The sequence below is a fragment of the Magnolia sinica genome, chromosome 1, assembly GCF_029962835.1.
Source record: "Magnolia sinica isolate HGM2019 chromosome 1, MsV1, whole genome shotgun sequence".
NCBI lineage: Eukaryota > Viridiplantae > Streptophyta > Magnoliopsida > Magnoliales > Magnoliaceae > Magnolia > Magnolia sinica.
In genome coordinates, this window is record NC_080573.1 from 121,672,451 (window position 1) to 121,695,130 (window position 22,680).

General features: G+C 41.0%; 1 protein-coding gene across 1 annotated transcript; it reads right to left on the reverse strand.

Annotated features, from left to right (window-relative positions):
* Nucleotides 1–20,022: 20,022 nt before the first annotated feature.
* LOC131248851 (uncharacterized) lies at nt 20,023–20,463 on the reverse strand. Its single transcript, XM_058249332.1, has one exon. The coding sequence runs from the start codon at nt 20,461–20,463 to the stop codon at nt 20,023–20,025; it is 441 nt and encodes a 146-aa protein (XP_058105315.1).
* Nucleotides 20,464–22,680: the final 2,217 nt, after the last annotated feature.

Below are 22,680 nucleotides of genomic sequence, written 5' to 3' on the forward strand. Positions count from 1 at the left end.
TTATGAATAGTAAGAAGTTCAAAAGCAAAAGTTCTCACACTAATACAACAAACAAATCAAATTTATTGTTCTTTATCATATCTTATGTCTATATTAGGAGTAGCAGTAATCCTTAGTCGTAATTCAGTAGTTGTGATCTTTAGTTGTAATACAAGTATATGCTTTTGCGCTGGATTATTCTTGGTATCAATTTAATTACTTCATTTTTCATAAAGGCATTTTACTATTGCTCTCTGTGATTGATTGTAAGTATTTTCTTTTTTGTTTGACTGTTTCTATTTATAAAATTCATTTCGTACAAAAGGGAAGGTGCAACCCATCATTTGAGAAAGAATCCTACCATCCGATAATTGTCTGATCATCTTACAACCAATTGCACGTAGCTAAATAAGCAAATGAGCTTCTTAGATCTCGGTCATATCCGCTCATGTTTGATGTATCTACCTATCTTAGTACTTGAAGTCAAGTTGTTTGGTTTGAAACAAGCGACATAATCGATTCTGGTATGCCCACACAAGTCACACGTGACTGAACTAATCCGAAAGTCAATAATTTTTAGCACACCCGGTGGAACTACTTGGTTGTTATAAATATCTATTTTGCACTGGTCATGCAATAATTTTTAGTGTGCCCGATGGGACTAAAAACTACTTGGTTATCATAAATATTCCTTGTGTACTGGCCATGTAACAATTTTTGACATGTCCGATGGGATTCAACAGTTTAAGTATACATATCAATGTAGTAATGTTGGGAAAGCATGAGTCGAAGAGGTATTCCTAATACTTCTACTGTTAGTGAACAACCTCCACTAGAGGAGGAAATGTAATGCAGTCCGCACTTGAGTTGTTAAATCCACAGCCAATCCTACGGCCTAATCCGCCAAATTCAAATAGGGCATTTTCATCTCAAACAGATCATCTTGAAATAATGGCAGAAAGCGGTTGAGTGAAAAAGAACAATTAGAGGGATACGTGTCAAGAAGAAAATGATAAATCTGGAAAACTAGCGTGGCAATGATTCAACTAGTATAACCGTTGAAATAAAGAAGAGAAACGCCTGACTAGAAGCTGTAAAGAGATATAAATATAAAGAAGTTCAGCAAAGCAAAAGTTCTGGTATTAATCCAATAAATAAATCAAATTTATTTTTCCTTATTATATCTTAATTTTATTCTATGAATAGCGATAATCCTTAATCATAATTCAGTAGTGGTAATCTTTAGATATAATCCAAGTGTCTACTTTTGTGTTGGACCATTCTCGATATCAATATAACCAGTACTAATTCATCTTTCAAAAAGGTATCTTACCGTTACTCTTTCAATCAATAGTAAGTATTTCCTTTTTATTATTTTTTATTATTTTTATTATTTTCATTTATAAAAGTCCTTTTACACGGAAGGTAAGATGCAACCCATCTTCGAAGAAAGAATGCAACCCTTTGATAGTCTCCTGCTCATCGTATAATTATATTGCGAGTGGCTGAATAAATGACTGATTTTCTTGGATTTTGATGCTATACACTCACATTTAATGTATTCGCCTATCTCAATACTTGAGATTAAGTTGTTAAGTTTGAATCACGCCACAACCATTTCTAATGCACCGGCATTGACCACAACCGTGACTGAACGAAACCGAAAGCCAACATTTACTAGGTCATCAAAAGAGAGATTTTAATAGGTAATAGTGTTCGGATGTGAATTCTGCCCTGTGGTCCTTTTGATATCGCGGTTGACCCACGTTGCTGGATTTGATTGGCCAACCTGCAGCTGCAGGAGATGAACTAAATAAATTTCAGACATACTTTGTGTGGACTCGTCTGGCATTTGTATATAGCACAATCAAAGTCCACCGGCCACATGACGCTGTTAAAGATGGGCCCACACCCACTTCGCTAACGGTACCACGTGGTCCAATCCCAGTGCTTCAATAAGAGAAACTGCTTCATCTGTCAAGTAATTGCAATTGTGGTTGTTGAGGCAATTACTTGCAATAACCAGCACATTATGTGCTAACTGGGCCACCCATCAAGTAGAGGGGAGAGAACAACCGTGAATATATTGTGGTCCAAAAACTCAAGAAGGCCCAATTATTAGATGGACCGCATATGGTGTTGAATATATAGACCAATAATCATCGCCAACCGTCCATTTTTCTCATACATATGGATCACTCGGTGGGTAATCCTTCAAAACTTTCAGGCCAGGGAACTTAATGATGGTCCCCACCTGATGAACGGACTGGATCTATCGCTTGAGTTTCCATGTTGACATTTATGCTGTGAATTACCTCTTCAGTCTCTTCTAGCCCAAATCACCTTACCATTTACATGTGCTCCTTGTTGGCATGTGTTCCTTGAATTTACCCTCCATATGAATGACCCAGATCTCTAACACGTGTGCATTATGCATGGATCTCTGATACGTATATGCTTGTCCAAAAATGTATATTCATGGATATATCACTATAATTTTCCCGTAATGTGAGAAGTCGCCCGTAAAGCAGGTAATTTTTAAAGCTGTGGTAGACTGCTGAGCCGCCAGATATTCAGATTAATCTAAACCGTCAAATCCCCCAAGTATTTACTGGAGCATAGCCTGAAAATCGCACTGATCAAGTGATCCTGACCATCCAACTGGTTCGTATCAGATGGACAGATAAAAGTAAAATGGTCGGACGTTTAAGTTTAATGAGAAAATCAGAATTCGATGGTCCATATTTATTTACGCCATTTGTACGGGGGATAAGAACCCACACCTTTAAAAAGGGTCGTGCACTGGAAATAGGATTTGGTACTGAGTAACTTAGTACGCTTTTATCATACTGAGTAAGCTCCGTTGGGCCCACCATGAATGTATGTGGTTTATCCACTCTGTCCATCTATTTTTCCTGCTAATTTTAGGGGTTGAACTCAAAATTGAAATATGTCCAAAGCTCAAGTGGACCACACCACAGGAAACGGTTGGAATAATGATTTCCACCATTGAAACCTTCCTAGGGTCTACAGTAATATTTATTTGGATAAAGGGAAAACACAAATATAAGCTTGATCCAAAACTCCTTTGGCTCCCACAAAATTTCATTGGTAGACCTTCAATTTACACTGTTTCATGCAATTCAGTCCACCTTAGCTTTGGATATGCATCATTTTTAGGGTCAAGTCCTAGAATTATCTGATAAAATAGATGGGCAGAGCAGAGAAAATACATAAATTACGGTAGTTCTCACAGAGTTTACTCAGTATGTAAGTGTACTGAGTTACTTAGCATGCAATCTGCTTCCTGTGAACTGTCACTATAGTTCAGCTGGACGCAGATTGCATGGTAATCCTGCCACAGCCGACTTCTGTGGCCGTGGGACTCTGTGGGACCTACGGTGATGTGAATGTTTTATCACGACCACCGTCCATTTTGTTACCTCATTTTAGGCCAAGACCTAGAATTGGAGCATATCCAAAGCTAAGGTAGAAAAGTTGGGATCCAATGGCCAAAGTCCAAACCTACTCATTCAATGAATCGAAGTGTATTCTAACAAAATTCTAATGGAGGCTAAACAAAGGTATCAATTTATTTTTAAATGTTACAATAATAATAATAATAATACCAATAGTGATGGCGATGGGGACGTGCAACACCCTGTTCCAAAGTTCCTCTAGTCAGATGCCAAGTGGGACCACCATAATATTTGTGAGAAATCCACATGGTTTATCCCTTTTTCTTAACTGGAGCCAAAAAAATGAAGCAGATCCAAGACTCAAGTGGGCTGCACAACAGGAAAATGTGAGTAGTTTCATTGTGATGGTTACATGCTATCACCCACCCTTGAAACCTTTCCAAGGATCCATTGCGATGCTTATATGCTATCTAAACCTCTCATAAGGTTATTCTTAATGAGATGAACTGAAAACACAAAAATAGTAGCCAGATCCAAAACTTCTGGGACCTCACAAATGTTCCCAGCATGGATGCTCAATCCTCATTGTTTCCTGTGGTGCAGCCTGCATGGGTTTGGATCTAACTCCTTTTGGATTCATCTTATGACATGATCTGGAAAAATGGATGGACAAGGTGGATTTCTCACAAATATCATGGTGGGCCCTACCTTGCTTATGACAGCAGGAACTCCCTCCTAACTCAGGCAATCCATGTCGATGGTGATGATGCTGACATGTTTTTTAAGATCTTCTAATTTGAGAGGTCTTTGAGGTATGGTCAATCCATGATAGGGCCCATATGATGAAAATAGAATGGCCCACAAGTATAAATGTTGTGTCTGATAGATAGGGATGTCCTAATTAGCCTATAATAGAGAACTTTGCTCCTAGTAGTAGTACTACTGCTATTGCTAAAATAATCTCATAGCAGCCAAGGATGATTTTACCCACCCAATTAGCTTCAGAAGAGTTGTAAACTTAGATTTTAAAACAAGAAAGGACTTAAAACATGGGATTTAATAATTTTAATGAGTAGGAAGGACTTACAACATGAGGAATGGGATTTAATAATTTTCATGAGTAAAAAAGACTTACAACATGAGGAATGGCATTTAATAATTTTCATGACCATGTGTGCTTATCAACCGACGGTTTATATTTTAACTACTTTGCCTTGCCTCAGGAGTGGTCATCCATTACCTGTTCAGGGGCATTTCATCGATTATCAATCTTTAATTTGATTAGCTTTTATGCCTGTAGCCCAGACCCACCGTCCCCTGTGTGTAGCCTGGACCCACCCTCGTTTCCTCCGTGTAGCCGCCACCTCTCTCTCTCTCTCTCTCTCTCTCTCTCTCTCTCTCTCTCTCAATGTGTAGCCTACACCCACTCACTCTCTGTATGTTACTCACACCCTTTCTTTCCCATTTTACATGTAACCCACAGTCTCTCGCTCCTCTTGTGATAACAACAACATAGAATAATACTAGGTCTATGGCTTAATGATAGACTCACAAGAGTTTTAACACTAAGATCATAGGTTTGAGTACCCATTGTGGCGTATGTAGATGTGAGGGAATGTGTAGCCACAAAAAATAAAAATAAAAAACCATAGAACAATATTACTTGAGGCCAGGTTCTATGTTTGCTTTGGTGTTGGATTTATCCATGGTTAATAAGAAATGCACCAACAGTCCACATTTAATGTAGAAAAGACAATATTTGATGGTCCACATCTTTCAATTTGGGATATATTTTGATCATGATTTTTTTTTTTTTGGTTTTGCTTTTTCAAAAGGAAGGCCTTGCCCCTAGATCTTTGTTAATAAGAACAGATGATGTACACTATACTTTCAGGTGGGCACCACAAAATCGGGGCTTCGCCTTTCATATCAGCTAAACGGTAGAAACCGAAAATGAGAATATTTTTATCATGATTCATCTATGTTGGGGTACATCAGATCAATGGCTGAGATAAACCACCCATGGGCCTCATATGCACAAATTAGGTACTAAACAGGGAAGCTCCATGTTCATTGATGAACCGAAGACTCACCCTCCTCTCATCTTTATCATCATCACCACCACCATCATCATTATTACTATTATTATTACTATCATTAATATACTGCTACATCTATCGGTGGTGACATTGTAAAAAAGTCAATTACCATTTAGATAACTCTCTCCAATTAAAAATTCATAGTTTACAAAAAGAGAAACTTTCAAGTCCAACCCATTTGAACATCCAATCAGCTTTGATGGAATTAATGTTAACATAGGAAGGGAATAATTATATCACATGGAAAACGGGTGGGCAGCTCTGATGGTCCCTGGCATAGTGTTTACGTGAAATTCACCTTGACCGGCATGTGTGTCATCTCATGTTAGGCCCAAGGCTCAAACATCAGTCACATCCATGATTTAGGTGTGCCGACGTTTGAAATATTATACAAGATAAAGTGCCCCCTCCAAACTTTTTTCTTTAGTGTGGCCAACCTAAATCAAGAATAGGCCTGATTTTTGGGTCATAAGCCTAAGTTGTGGTGTGACATCTAATGGTTAGAGTAGATTTTATATAATCATCACAGTGGGCCACGTAAAAGTCAAGGACGGACTTCTCTCCCAACTATCCGCATTGGAGTGGCCGCTTAAATCATACGTCAGCCTCTATATTTTTTTCTTTTTTTTGTCATTGGTATAAAGCGAGATTACACATCTAAGAGTCCGAGTAGATCTCACATATACATAAAGATGGGCCCATCAAAAATCAAAGGTGGGCATCAGGTGGGCCACATCAAAGATAACAATTAGGAGAAAGACATTCATCCTTGATGTTTACATGGCCGATCATGATGCTCTACAATCATTAGACGTCACACTAAAACTTAGGTCTGATCCATTAGCTAGGCTCATTCATGATTTAGGTTGGCCACACCAAGGGAAACAAATCAAAGGCCATTAGCCTATATATTTTTTATTTATTTTTTTCTATTTTTCTTTTTTCTTTTTTTTTTAACACACGCACACACACCCCACACACTCACGCTAGTGGAATTTCACCACCTACCGGTACTCGAACCCTTGACCGGGAGTTGAAACTCCTAAGAGGCTACCACCCGTGCAACAGTAAGGACCCGGCCATTAGCCTATATATTGTTCCCAATAATGGGATCCACATGAATCATAAATGAGGTCAGTTTTGGATCATGAGCTTAATATGGTGCGACGCAGCTGAATTTCATGTAACCACCAAAGTAGGGACCGACCAAGCTATACCCACCCGTTATCCAAAAGTCATGTTACCGTTAATTAACCACCATTATCTAAGCTAGTTGGACCGTCCAATCGGTTGAATTTTAGAGTTTCTCTTAAGAAAGACACAACATTTTTGGCATTAAGGTATCGCTAAATTTAGTAAAAATGCAAATTTTTCATTAATAATAATAATAATAAGCATATGCTAAATTGATGGGGTTATGGCTACATTCTCATGCATGTTTGCTCTCCGTTTCATGAATGGTGGTGACTCATAAATTGTAGACATACATGTATGTTAATCTGGACCATCCAAATCAGGAGTTGCGTTGTGGATTGAATGAATGCCAAAACAAATTCATCGTCTGGTACTAACCTTACAATTATGGCCACCAAGTGGCTGGTTCATGACCACCAAATCGACGGTTAAAAGGAAAATGGTTAATGGTCTATATATTGAAGAGTTATCCATCACCAATTCTTGATTGTTGTGGAGAGAATTCCTATGTGGGACCCAAGTGGATGGGCCCCTTGTGATCACAAAGACCACTACATAGGAGGGGTCCATCGTGGATGGAAAATAACCAAGAAACATTCCCTCGTTGAATTATCACATTCACACCCATTGAGTAAGTCTTGCAAATTGGAAGGTAACATCGTTTTTACTCCGTGTCACATTTTTGCATGCCCAAATACAAATGTAGTGATCATCTAAGTGCGTACGGCGATTTTGGGCTGTTGTATGATCAATGATGGATTCCTTTCTATCTAATGATTCTACTGTTGGGGATTGCATGAAAGCAAACTCAAATTCAATCAAACAAGACAAAATCAAATATAAATAAAACACGCAAAGAACACACGAATTTTATGTGAAAAAATATGGCACAAAGCGATAAACAATCCACTATAAAATGATATTACAAGAGATGGATAAACTTACTGATCCGAAAAATTCAAAATCCTACATTTGCTTTGAAACACCTTAGGAATGTCTTAACACTCACTTAACATATCCTTATCTTGATTACACCCAACATATATACTATCATAACTAGAATTTAAAACAAATTGTGCACTCATGCAATTCTATATGCGCTATAGATAGAAACTTTGATAGCATCGACAGTCATCGAAGACCACGAAGACCAATCGATGATATCAAAGTCACCTTCAATGACATCGACTAGCAACTCCAAAACTATCCAACGAATAATTGAAATTTTTCTGAATTTTCTCAATGGCATCGAGTCTTCTATCGATGATATCAATAGACACTTGATCTTAATTAAATTGAAGATATCTGATAACAATCTCTACCATGGATTCAATCTTTATGCTACATTGCTCCATAATATCATCACCATATCTAATCGCCTTCCATCATAACTTCATTATTGCTTCTCATGTGCACTTTGTCTTCATTAAGCCTTGTCAATCACAGAGAAGTCACACAGAACTTGAATTTCTTGTAGGAACTACTTTCGTAAGTAAGTCGACCAAGGTCATACTTGTATGGATCTTCTCTAGAGACACCTCACCTTCCTCAAGCACCAGTCAGATAAAATGATGACAAACATCAATATGTTTAGTATGTGAGTGATAAATAGAGTTATTTGCCAAATTAATTATGCTTTTACTGTCATAATTAACTAACATGACCTCCTGTTAAATCTTAAACTAATTTATCATTTCTCTCAATAAAACACCTTCTTTGAACGCCTCCGTCACCGCCATATACTCTGCTTCGATTGTGGAAAGAGCAACAACAGACTTAATATTTGACATCTAACTGATCGCCCCACCTACTAACACAAAACGAGTAGCCGGAAGTTGACATTCTATTGTCCACATTTCCTGCGTAATCGACATCAATTTATCTTCTGACTTTTTAAATATCAAGATGTAGCCCATCATACCTCGTATATACTAAAGTAATCATTTCATTACTTCCCAGCATTGCATGTCGAGGTTAGCCATGTATATGCTCACAATGCACACTGTATGTAAAATATCCGGTCTCGTAGAAACTATGACATACATCAAACTTCCGACGGCGTTCGAATAGGGCACATGAGACATCAATTACTTTTCTTCATCAGTAGTAGGACAATATTAAGAAGAAAGTTTAAAGTGAACAGCATGGAGTGTGCTAATCAGTTTTGCCTTCTCCATACAGAACTTAACCAATACCTTCTCAAGATATTCTGCTTGTGATAATCGTAACCTACTCCTCTCTTTGTCTTTATGAATATCTAGGTCGAAAAACTTCTTTGCAACCTCCAAATATTTCATTTCGGATGTCCCTGACAATCGACTCTTCAACGTATCGATCTCAAGCATACTATGGCTGGTAATAAACATGTCATCTATGTATAACACTAGTATGATGACCTGTCCATCATTCAGTGTCTTATAATAAACATAATAATCATATTTACTCCTGGTAAATCGCTAACCCAAAATGAAAATATCAAACATTTTACACCACTACCTTGATGATTGTTGAAGGCCGTATAATGACATCTTCAACCTGCAAACTGTATTCTCAGCTCCTTTTATTTTGAACCATTCTGATTGATTCATGTAAATTTTCTCTTCCAACTCCCCATGTAGAAAATCAATTTTCACATCCATCTGTTTCAATTTCAGGTCGTGTTAGGCAACTAGTGCCAAAACAATTTTGATAGACGCCTGCACCCCCTCTGTGCATACCCTTTTACGACTAATCTCGCATTGTATCTATCATTTCTTTTATTATAAATCTACTTAAAACCAATCGCTTTACTTCATATTGGAAGCTCAACTAGCTCCCATATCTCATTCTTATACAGGGAGTTCATCTCGTCATGCATATATAACCACCATCCACATCCTAGCATCTGAGTCATCCAGTACTTTCTAAAAGTACACGGATCCCCCTCATCCGTAATAAGGGTGAATGCAACACTCGAGTCATCTCTATATCTGGCAACCTATATCTCTTCACTCCATCACCATAGCTTACAGAAGTACACATTTTTGCTCTCTGGTTTAGTTTATCTCTTTTAACCGATGGTACAAGAGAGTAAGCATCGCAGCTAAAAACTTGCAACTGTGACTAATCGATATTATGACCACTCCACACTTTTTCTAAAATCTTACAGTATATTAGCATAGATGATGATCAATTCACCAGGTAATAATTCGTATTCATGGCCTCAGTCCATAACTTCTTGCCCAATATAACATTACTTAACATGCTTTGGGATCTCTCCAAAAGAGTTTGATTCATTTATTCAGCTACACTATTCTATTCAGGTGTGTGCCTCATTGTATTGTGTCTTATAACCCTTTCATCTTTATAAAACTAGTTGAATTACCTTGAAATGAATTCAACTACATTGTTTGTCTTGAGAACCTTTGGTTTTTATCTTGCCTTTTAACCATTTCCTTCCACACTTGAAATATGGTGAACACATTGGATTTATTATTCAGAAAATAAACTCATTCTTTTCTAGAATAGTCATCTATGAACAAGACAAAAAAACAATGACCCAACATTCAGATGATCCTCATACATCTGAATGCATATACTCTAATATACCATTACAAACATGTTTTACAATCTTAAAAGTTAGTCATGATTGTTTAACATATATACAATGGTCACATATATGAAAAACCAATGCTTTTAAATATAGGAATCAAAAAAATATTAGAAATTACATTCATACTACACTCACTTATGTGACCTCAATGCAAATGCCACAAATGTGCCAATGCAGACTCCTTTATAGATGTTGGAACTCCACTTGATACTGCATTCCCGATCAACTTGTAAAGGTTTCTATTATGATACGCTTTCATTACTACGAGTGCCCATTTAGAAACCTTAAGGACTTGATCAAAACCTATGAACTTGCACCTAAGTGCCTCTAATGCCCCAAGGGAGATCAGGTCCTTCCTTAGGTCCGAAATATGACTCACCTTTGTTAGGATACACTGCATCCCATCAAACACCTTGACATGTACTGAATCAACATCAATAACCTTAAAGGCAATATCATTGCCCATAAACACATGTCCACCATCACAGCTAATATCGCTGAAAAGTCATGTGGTATGATACCTAAATCATCACCACTATCAACTTCCTTACTGGATTCCACTGTGTTGGCTTTCTTCGACATATTATCAGACTTCTCCCTCTTTTATGCCTTTAGATTCTGACCATTCTTCTTCATTTGCCTAGTCATTTCACAATTCTAGCACTTCATCTTGTCGTTCCCTTTTGATTTGGATGTATACCAAGAATTCCCCTTCTCTCGTCCAAAATTCCTTCCCTTGGCAACTGATGCATTTATAAAGGTACCGTCACCACTATATTTCCTTCTCAATTGTTTCTCATGAAGAGCTGAGATAATAGTTTCAATATCGATGGTAATCATATTGTAGATTAGAGTGTCTACGAGATTCATGTAAGATGGTGAAAGCGAATTTTATAGAATTAAGGCTTGATCTTCTTCTCCAATTTTAACATACACATTCATTAGTTTATAAAGCAATTCGCTAAATGTGCTCATATGTTCCTTGATGCCAGACCCATTTATTATCTTAAGATTGTATAATTGTTTCTTAAGATACAGACGACTACCTATAAAAATTTTCATGTACAAACTTTCAAGTTTCGTCCATACCCATATGGTAGTCTCTTGATCTAGGACATTGTAGAAAGCATTGTTCGCTAAACATAATTAAATCGAGGTTATAGATATCTCATCAAGTTCATCTCACTCTTCAATTACTAATAGACACAAGATACTTCACCTTACCAAGGAGAGCTTATTGTAATCGTTGTTGAACTAGAAGACATCTTACAATAACCTTTCATATTTCAAAGTTATTTCTACTGGTAAAATTCTCTATTTTGTAGTTCACATTAGACCTTTTCATCAATATGTTTCACATTAGAACCTTGAAACCTCGATGATAGATCTGATACCACTTGTTAGGATCATGCAGAAGTAAACCAGAATTCAATCAAATAAAATATGTAGATAATCAACATAAATTTTATATGGAAAAACCTTCACAGGAAAAACTCACAGTACAAAGCGACCAGCAATCAACTATAAAACAATATTACAGGAGATGGATAGACTTACCGTTCCAAATAACCCCAAAATCCATTTTCAAAACCCTAATTTTTCTCTAGAACACCTTATAAATAACTTAATATTCACTTAACATACTATAGTCCTGATCACACCCAGTGTACATACTATCACAATCGAAATTAGAAATAAATTATACACTTATATAGTTCCACGTGCGCCATTGATGGGACATTCGATGACATTATGAGTCATGAAAGACTAATCAATGACATCGAAGCCACCTTTGATGGTATCTCGTGCATCGGGTAAAAATATAATGTACATATAATGAATCGGGTAAAAACTCAGGATATTACAAAGCTTGGGTGTTTAACCTTTTGCGTAAAACACCCAAGCTCTATGGGTGAAAATATAACGTAGATATAAATCTACTCCGTCTAATATATGAGAATCCTTATTTGAACCATACATACAAAATATAAATCTGAAAAATTAAATCCAATGGCTACACCATTAGGAACAACATAAAATTACTCCTAAAACCACTAAGTTCACTTGGTGTCCCGCATTATTTTTGTGTCGGGCTGTATTTTTTTTTATACCTTTACTCCGTGGTAGTCAGTTAGACCTGATTTGGTAGTCAGTTAGACCTGATTAATGGTTTTGATGAAAGATAAACACCAAGGTGGCCTCCTACAAACCTATGGTTGGCATCCCATCTCCATTGTTCCCTGTAGCGTGCTCACCTAAGTCAGACTAATTTGTCCCTTAGAACTTACAATTGAGGATAGAACCTTGTGGACGGAATGGATCGATTTTATATGAACAAGTGGTGGACCCCACAGAGCTTGGGTGTTTTACTCCCTTGGTAAAACATGATCTGCAGCGGATTCGGTCGGTAAAGGGTGTGTATGTACGGGGAAAGAGTCTGACAAGTCAAATGAACTGTTTTAGGAATTAAGGAAAAAACAATTTTCAGTTGGAATATAGCGACGTTTATTAAATACTCGGCCCCTACTCGTACGAGCATGCACACCCATCTCTTTAAATAATACGCTGTACGGGTAGAAGAACGTGCACATCCAGGGCCAGAGAAATACAAGCGCGACTTGGCTGCGACCCGGAACTACCCGGACCGTAGGGCCCACCTAGACGAATACATTTGTATATCCACGCCGCCCATCTATTTTTCTAGCTTATATTAGGCCCTAGTTCCAAAAAAACAAAAACGAATTTCAGGTGGACCACACTAATGGAAACAGTGGTTGTCGACTAATAAAAACCTTTGTGGGCCACTAAAGTTTTAGATGAAGATAATATTCATTTCTTCCTTTTATACAGATCTTTTTTTTACCTTATCGACATCTTGGATTGTCAATAAACATTACCGTGGACTCTAGGAAGTTTCTAATAGTAAGCGTTCAATGACCACTGTTTCTTATGGTGGGGTCGACCTGAAACTTTAATCTCTTTAAGTTTTAATAAAGTAACCTAAAATTATCTTTAAAAAAACAGATGGACGGCATGGATATATAGTGTATCCATCTAGGTGGGCCGGTCCCACGTACATTGCTGGTTCCCAGCCAGGGAAGTCGCCCTCGTGAAATAGCACCTCATGGTTGCTTCAGCCATACAACTATCAGTAAAAAGCAAACTCCAAGAATAAGTAATATTACCATACTCCAACGCTTGCACAAGCCCACGTGGAACATTTTCATTGGCATTGACCGGTGTGCTTTCAATGCCCTGCTAGATGGAATTCATTTCCCATATTGTCGGACAGCTCACAGCTATCCAGCAAAAAAAAAAAGGTCTCCATCATAGTTATTGTGATGGTCCATCACAACCTATAACCATACACTTGGCTTGATGAACGGTGAATCCAGACTTCCTATGGGTTGGTAACCTACTAATGGATGACCGACGGTATAAAGGAAAACTATACCAAATGGACCAAGGCGTTCGCTTTTAACATGAGTCAGGAGGACAAAAACCTGTCTAGGGTTGCAGAATCGGCTTGATCTTTCAACCGTCGGCCATTAGCTGTTGAGCCACCATAATGATTATCTTGATTCGCTAAATGTGGATCCACGTAGTGTTGTAGATGTCTGTGGGCCGGTCACAACGCATCTTCTTGCCTACGGATGGAGACATGTGCACAACAAGATGGACCATGTTCAAAAGTTGTGGATGGACATGGATTGCTTACCGACGCTGCTAGTAGTGAGGTGGCTATTGGTCGGTGCTTCTTAGGCCCTACCATGATATATGTGTTTTATGGAGGTTATCCAATTATTTTTCTAAATCATATTTTATCGTATGAGTCTAAAATTGGGCATGGTCAAATCTTAGGCGGACCACACTAGGAAAATAGTGGTGATTGTACAACCATTTAAAAAAAGCTTCAAGGCTCACTATAATTTTTAATTTTTATCCAAAGTATTAATTAAGTCGCATAGACCGAAATGAAAAGAAAACATAAATATCAACCAGATCCAAAACTTATGGAAGTGGCCCCAAGAAGGTTTTAATAGTGGGCGTTCAATCAACAGTTTTCATATGGCGTGGTCTACTTGCGATTTGGGTCTGTGTCATTTATGGCTCATGCCATGAAATTATCTAGATGGGTGGCATGGATAAAACACATATATCAATAGGTGTCTATTTTGGATGGTACTCATACATCAAGTTGGCCACCATACACCTCTAACTTAGATTCTAACGTGTTTTCCCCTGGGTAAAGTATGATGTCACCATGAGCTAGATATGATATAATTGGTTAAGAGTATGACGTCACCATGAGCAAAATATGATATAATTGGTCTAAACTAGGTCCCACAATTTGGACAGTTTGATTGGGACACAACTTTCCTATGGTAGGAGCTATTTGGACCCACCGCAATGTTCCTTTGAAATCTACTTCGTCCATTGATGTTTCTAAGATCGTGTTAAGATTTGAAAAAAAAAAAAAAGAAGAAGAGTAGATCAAAAACTCAGGTAAGCCACACGATAGGAAATGGAGGGGATGAAAGCGCCCACCATCAAAACCTTCCCATGGCCCAACAAAATGGTAATATGTCATCCAGCCCTTCTTACGGTGACTCCCACTATGGCATGCCGACTTCTGGAAGTCACTCCGACACTAGGTGGGCATCACACTAACATCGCGGTGGCCCCACATAGCTTAGGACTACACGAACTTCCTTAGGCGGGACATGCACTAGGTTAGTTGGGATCGGCCTCTCTAAATATTTTCGGCTGATCTTAGGCATGATCCTAAGAATGAAGCAGATTCAAATCACCTGTGAACCACACCATAGAAACAATGGTTATTAATCATTAAAAACTTTCTTGTGAGCCATAGAAGTTTTGTATAAGATAATTGTTGATGCAAAAATCCGATCACCAGTCGACCCTCTCTAGATCTTCAAGTACCTGCTTGCAGGAAGAGAAAGACAAAGGAAACCCTGGCTAGAGCAGGGGACCCTTTGATGCCAAAGTCAGGCTTAGGAATTTAGGTCTTTTCGTGTTGAGGGGGTGTTTCATGGAGAGATCGTGCGTACATTTCACCTTTTGATTCTCTGTTATTTATAGGAGAGGGAGGATCTGGAGGATCCTACCGTACGAGGACTCTTTCTCAATATTCTAAAGAGGGAGGATCTTGGAAGATCCCGCCGTACAGGGATTCTATCCCGATATGCTAGAGATTTGATGCGATCTTGGATTTTCCCGAGATTGTAAGATCGTGCGATCCTCGGGATATGGTGCTGTCTTCCGGAGATCTCGAACGAGATCTCTGATTTTTAGGAAGATCCTACGGATTCATAGCACGGTTTTAGGTCGGTTCTCAAGGGGATCTCTGAGTGAGATATACACAAGGCCGACCTGATCGACAGATCAACATTCACAATTTTTTACTGTCAGCCGAGCTTGAAGGTCCATGTTCCCTTTATTCGGGCTCGGGGCCTTTCGGCCATGTCCAAGGCATTAGCTTAGTTTATGACGATCTATGACCAAACTAGGGTTGGTCTGAGATCATTTCGCAACTGATCTATGATCGATCTGTGACCAATCTATGACCGAGCTAGGGTCGGTCTGTGATCATCCTGTAATCGATCTATAACCGATCTATCGCTGATCTATGACTAAACTATGGTTAGTCTGTGATCGATCTGGGACCGAGCTATGGTTGACCTATAATTGACTTATGACCGACATATGAGTTAGGTCAGTACTGGATGGTCATTAGAAGAGATCATCGATGGGCTCTTTAAGTGTCCTTGAAGTTACATCAACCTCCTTGGAGGCTACGTTCTCTAGACACAGAGGCCTCGTTAGGCTCAGCACTTGATGGGACTGAGCTATTTCAGTAAAGTTGGTCCATTCCATAAGCAGACTTATTGACTTGTCCATTCCCCCCAACAATGAGCCCCCTTACTTCTTGGGCCGACCAATGAAGATTCAAGAAGGAAGTCGGTCGGAGCTAGGTCAGGTTATGAGTGGACTAGGTCGAGTCGTGTTACCATTAATGCTAGGCATGGCTGCTTCTACGAGAATCAAGGCGTATCCCTCGTGCAATCAGAACAGATCAACGCGTGACTCGATGTCACGCGGGGCGCCGGCTGTCGTTACGGTGACAGGCTAAAGAGAGCGCGACGCGTGGCGATGTGCAGGGCGTCAGGTGGCGCGTAGCGCGTCCAGTCGCGACGCATGGCGTCGTACGAGATTTCAGTAGTGAGCGGTGCTTCAAGTCACGACATGGGTTTTCGACAGCGAGCAGTGCATCAGGTTGCGACACTTTGCGAGTCAGGGAACCGAGGGGGCGCTTGTACGTCACGGAGTTAATGCCCACTTTAATGGGGGGCCACGTGGCACGACTATAAGAGGAGAACCCTAACGTCATAAGGGTTTTTTCTACCGTCTTCTTCCCATCTTGGCCATTCGCCATTCTTCCCCATTCTCTGCTTTTTGTTATCGCCCCTTTCTTTGCTTTGTCCCGCATTCCGACACCGTCATCCTTCTTCTCTGAATCCTTTCGTCCCCCTCTAGTGAGCTCTTTTTCTTTTCATCCATTTTTTCCTTAATGTCTAGTTCAAAGAGCTCATTAAAGTGGGGAGAGGTATCCGGTGGCGAAAGTGGGGTGAGCAGTCGCCTAAGGGCGACATCGGACTCACCTTCGTCATTATTGATAATGGTAGATACTGCCTTTTGCTATTCTTCTTCTAGGAGGGAGGAGGAGAAGTCTCCAGCGAAGAGGTCGGTGCCCGCTTCTAGGACACTGAATCTGTCCCCCAGGCACGATAGGGCGCTTGGGGAGTGGAGACTGAATGAGTCTTCGATGACCGAGTAAGTCACCGAGGCGCACGACCGGCCCGAGGATAATGAGGCAGCTGAGGAGGATCCAAGAGGGTCTGTGCCCTCTACCTTGACCGCAGAGGACTTGATTCGGATCCAGCTGAGGCATCACATTCCCGAGTCTGTCATTTTTGGTCTTCCTTCAACGGATGAACTCCCAAACTGACCTCCCGATGGAGCTGTGGCGATCTTCAAGGTTGCTCTCCAGTGCGGCTTGCAATTTCCTCTCCAAGGAATCATCCGGTGGCTCATGTCCTATCTCAATTTGGCCCTAAGACAGTTAACTCTGAACAGGTGGAGGGACCTATTCGGTTATGTTGTGCTATGGGCTAAGCTAGAGCAGCCCGAGCTATCGGTGACTGAATTTCTCCATTTGTACCAGGTGAAGTCGAACACCCTTCAGCCCAATTGGTACTATTTTTTCGTGTGGCAGAATACGGGAGGGGCTTTGATAACCGAATCTCCCTCTTCCAATAAGTACTGGAGGGACAAGTGGTTCTTGGTCTATGGGAACTGGGAGACAGCCGACCCAAAACCGATGCAATCCCTCATCCCTCGAGCCTTCACTAAACCAGGTCAATAAGTTAGTAGTAGGTCATCTTTTAGTTGATCGGCTTATACTGTCTATCTGAACTTGTTTACTTGTTTTATCGCAATCGTTCTAAGAGTCCACCCTTACTTGACAGCGGGTCCTTAGCTCAGATCCAGGATTTGCGGGCTCTTGATAAGGTTCAGTGATCTTGGAGACTCCTTCTTCAGCCCAAGTGACTTCTCTAAGAAGGCCAAGACTCAGTCCTCACGGGTATGACGTTCGGTCAGATCTTAGGCCGATTTATAATACTTAGAATATTTCTTCAGCTGATTCCTTCTTGTAACATTTCTCTTGCTTTCTTATGCAGAGATGCCCGAAGCTCGGCCTTACATTCTCCCTCCGTCCAAGGTCCGCACGCCTCCTTGAGACGAAGGGGCAGCCCCAAAGAAGAAGAAGCAGAAGACTTCTTCAAAGTCGAAGGGGAGGGTCGACCCTTCTCGTCCGATCATCGTTGTGGACGAGGGAGAAGGCAGGGAGGTGAAAACCTCTTCTAGAGTAGCAGGGACAGGTGCTCCTGATCAAGCTACCCCAGCTGATGCTCGGGTATATGTCGAGCCTCTGGTCGAGGCATGTCCTTCTGAGGGGGCGGAAGCCGAGGAGAGGCGTGGGAGCCGACTTCGTCGGACTATGGAGGAGATCCTTCCTTGGGTCGATCGCCACATGTCGAACACAGAGTGCTTCACTCTGTTCGACGCTCCTATGGAGATGACCCTCGCGCACATGACCACCCTACTGGGGGTAAGTAACTCGACTTCAATGAATTTCATTCCCTTTCTTTGGTTCGCGCTTATCCTTGTCTATTCTTCTTTGTAGTTCGCTCCTTGGTGCTGAAAGCGCTTACGGAGTTTGCTCGAATGCGCGGTCGAACGGAAGGAGCCAAGTGGAAGGTGAGTCAGCTGGAGGCCGAGCTTAAGGCCTTGAAAGCGGCTTCAGAGGAGTCGAATGCTACGGCGACGGCTCAGTTGGCGGAGGCCAAGCGTGTGCATGATGAGTGTCACACCGAGCTGCTCGAGGCCAAGGGGAAGCTCGACAAGCTGAATGCAGAGACTAAGGGTGTCATCGCCAATGCTTGGGAGGAGGTCGTCCGTCACTTCCTATCTTCCTAGGCGTTCTTGGACGAGAGAGATGCCCTCTGTCGTCAGGGTTACGCCAAGTGCACGAAGGACATGAAGGATTCCTTCCCCGACATTGACCTCTCCGCTTTTGACGAGGTGAAGTCGAGCTCTGATGGGTCGAGCGATGGTGCAGCTCCTGACGCAGTGCCCGTGCCAGCGCCTAAGTCTTGAAGTTAATTTTGAAGAGTTGTTCAGCTTCAGGCATTTCAAGCACAGTGGGAGGCCGGGCTTTAAGCACTTCAAGCACAACCAACATCGTATTCCTCTTTAACCTTTTGTTGTTCAGCGTCGTCGTCCTCTTTAACCTTTTAGTTCTTTTCTGATGTATAGAACTTAATGTAATCAGATCATTTTATTAATGAAAAGTATTTCATTCTTTGCTGACCTTTGTGCGTTTGAATTGACTCAGTCTCTCTCTCTCTTTTTTACTGTTGTTTGATCGGTTTGGTGCCGAGTTATCGCTCAGGCGTCAATCTGGTGCAAGTTAAGGTCATTATGGCCGAACGAGCCAATCAGGTCCTTAATAGATCTTCGTCGGTTATCGATCGAGTATAGTCCGGATGTAAGTCAAACGTAAATCAGATGTAGGTCGGGTGTAGGTTAGATGTAGATCGGAGAGAAAACAGACGAATTTATTATCATTACTTCTTCAGCTAATACAAAGAAATGAGAATTGTTTTGATATGCCTACGGGTAGTAGATCTTCAAATGCTCAGCATTCCAGGGGTGTGGGAGCAACTGGACGCTGTGGTCTTCTAACCGGTACGATCCGGGTTGGCTTGTATGTGACACAATGTAGGGGCCTTCCTTGTTTGGACCTAAAGCGTCGGTTCCTTCTTCTTTGGTGTTTTGGAAGATCTTTCGGAGAACTAAATCTCCAACTCAAAACCTTCTGACCTTGACCCGAACATTGTAGAAATGCGACACTTGTTGTTAGCGAACAATGGTTCGAAGCCAAGCTTGATACCTTCGTTCTTTCAAGAGGTTGAGGCTAAGATACAAGCTCGTCATTAGTCGGCTCGCTGAATGAGATTGTTTAAGTTGTAGGTAATCCGATCTCTATGGGGGTAACTGCTTCCACTCCATATGCTAAAGAGAATGGGGTTTCTCCAGTGGCAGTCTGAGTGGTACTTCGGTAAGCCCATAGGACCTTGGGAAGTTCCTTAGCTCAGGCTCTTTTAACTTTCTCGAGCTTGGTCTGAAGGTGGTGCTTGATGATCTTGTTAACTGCTTCGACCTGTCTGTTTGCCTGAGGATGCCGTAGAGATGAGTAAATGCTGCGAATCTCAAGGTTTCTACACATCCCATGATATTGCTTATTTTTTAATTGTTTCTCGTTGTCAGAGATGATAGTCTGAGGAATTTTGAACCTGCATATGACATTCTTCCAAACAAAATCTGTGATTTTTTGTTCCGTTATCTTCGCTAGTAGCTCAACCTCCGCCCACTTAGTGAAGTAGTCGACCGCCACTACAACAAACTTGGTGTGGCCTTTACCCGTAGGGAGCGAACCGATGATATTGATTCCAACTAAGCGAATGGGCAAGGCCCGGCCATTGGCATGAGTTCTTCTGGCGGCTACTGAGGAATACTTGCGAATTGTTGACATTTGTCACATTTTTGGATGAGCTTCCGGGAGTCATGCTGGATGGTCAGCCAGTAATATCCCAAGCGAATAATTTTATGTGCCAGTAAGCGTCCTTCTAAAGGATTTCCATAGATTCCTTCGTGGATTTCCTTCAGGATGTATTCTGCTTCTTCTGGTCGAACACACCTCAAGTAAGGGAGGTACAACCCTTTCTTATAGAGTATGTCGCTAAGGATGGTATATCGGGCAACCTTGACTTTCATTCTTCGTGTTTCGGTTTGGTCCTCAGGAAGTTCACCGTTCTCGAGGTATCAGACAATCGGTTCGATCCGTATTTGTTCTAAACTAACTAGTAGAACAGGCATAGGATCGGCTTCGTCAATCCTTGGTCTAGCCAGGAATTCGATCGGGATGGATCTGGGGATTTCGTCTTTACCAGTTGTAGCGAGCTTAGCAAGCATGTCATCTTAGGTATTCCCTTCTCGTGGTATCAACGTAACATTACACTTTTTGAAACTATCGATCAACTTCCTGGCTTATTGGAGATAGGCCTTCAGACGATCTTTCCTAGCTTGAAAGAGGTCGGCTATCTGGTTGACGATCAACTGTAAATCGCTAAAGACTTTGAGATGCTGAGCCCCCATGTTACTTGTTAGTTTGAGTCCGACAATCAAGGTTTCATATTCCGCTATGTTGTTGAAGGCTTGGAATCCAAATCTTAAGGCATAATATAGACATGTCTGGTCAAGAGTCACTAGGACTACCCTGGCCCCACTTGCCTTAAAGTTGGATGAGTCATCGACATAGAACGTCCATAGGAGAAAGTCGAGTAGAGCAGGAGTGGTGGGTGAATCTTCGACTGGATGATCAGGAAGTGGCTCTGACTCGGATAAGTCATCTAAGGGTCAGTCGTAGATCGACTCTCGTTCTGGCAATTGCGTTAACTCGACAATAAAGTCCGCTACCGCTTGGCCTTTTATTGTGGTTTGCAGTTGGTAGTTAATGTCAAACTTTCTTAGTTTAATTGCCCATTTAGTCAGTCGTACTTGGTGAAGCAGATGATCGGTCAAGACAACGATTAAATGAGCCTAAAAATATGGCCTTAAATGTCAGGAGGATGTGACCAAAGCTAGAGCCAACTTTTTCAAAGTCAGATATTTGGTCTCTGCTGGGACTAATGCTTTGTTGACGTAGTAAACCAGTAGTTGCCTTCCCTCCTGTTGCCTTATTAAGGCCGAGCTAACTGCTGCGTCTAACACGGCTAGGTACAGTAACAATGTCTCACCTAACTAGGGTTTGGAGAGTAGCAATGGTGAGCCCAGATATTCCTTAAGCTGTTGGAAGGCGTTCTCACATTCTTCGATTCATTCGATAATTTACCTTCCTTTTAGCTGTTTGAAGAAAGGCAAGCATCTATTGGTTGCTCTGAACACGAAACGATTGAGAGCCGCTACCCTTCCGGTTAGTCTTTGTATGTCCTTGATCATTTTTGGAGATTGCATGTCGAGAAGTGCTTTGATCTTTTCGGAATTGGCCTCAATCCCTCGTTGGCTGACTAAAAAATCGAGGAACTTTTCCGAGCCTACAACGAAAGTGCATTTGTTCGGCTTTAGCTTCATCTGGTATTTTCAGAGAATGAGGAACATCTCCTCTAAGTCGGCCATGTGGTCTCGGCTTTTATGCTTTTAATGAGTATATCGTCGATGTAAACTTCCATGGTCCGCCCTATCTGGTGGGTGAACATTTTGTTGACCAACCTTTAGTAGGTCGCTCCTACATTTTTTAAATCAAAGGGCATCGCTCGGTAACAATAAAGGCCTTTATCGGTGACAAAGGCAGTCTTAGATTTATCAATCGGGTGCATTATAATCTGATTGTATCCTAAATATATATCCATAAAATTAAGTAGTTCATGTCCTACGATACTATCGACCAACTGATTGATCCTGGGAAGAGAAAAGTTGTCTTTAGGGTAGGCTTAGTTAAGGTCGGTATAATCTAACAGACACGCCACTTCCCGTTAGCTTTTTTTACCAGTACGACGTTGGCCGCCCTGTCTGAGTAGTAAATTTCTTCAATGAAACCGGCGTTGATGAGCTTGCTGACCTCTTTTCTAATCACCGCATATCTTTCCGGGTTAAGAGCACGTCGCTTCTGTCGAACTGGGCAGTAGGATGGGTTGATGTTCAGTCGGTGTGTGATGATGGCGGGGTCAATTCCTAGCATGTCCTCATGAGA

What these genes read in the sequence shown, in the direction of transcription:
- LOC131248851 (XM_058249332.1), bottom strand. Translation starts at nt 20,463, where the DNA reads ATGTCAACAATTCGCAAGTATTCCTCAGTAGCCGCCAGAAGAACTCAT.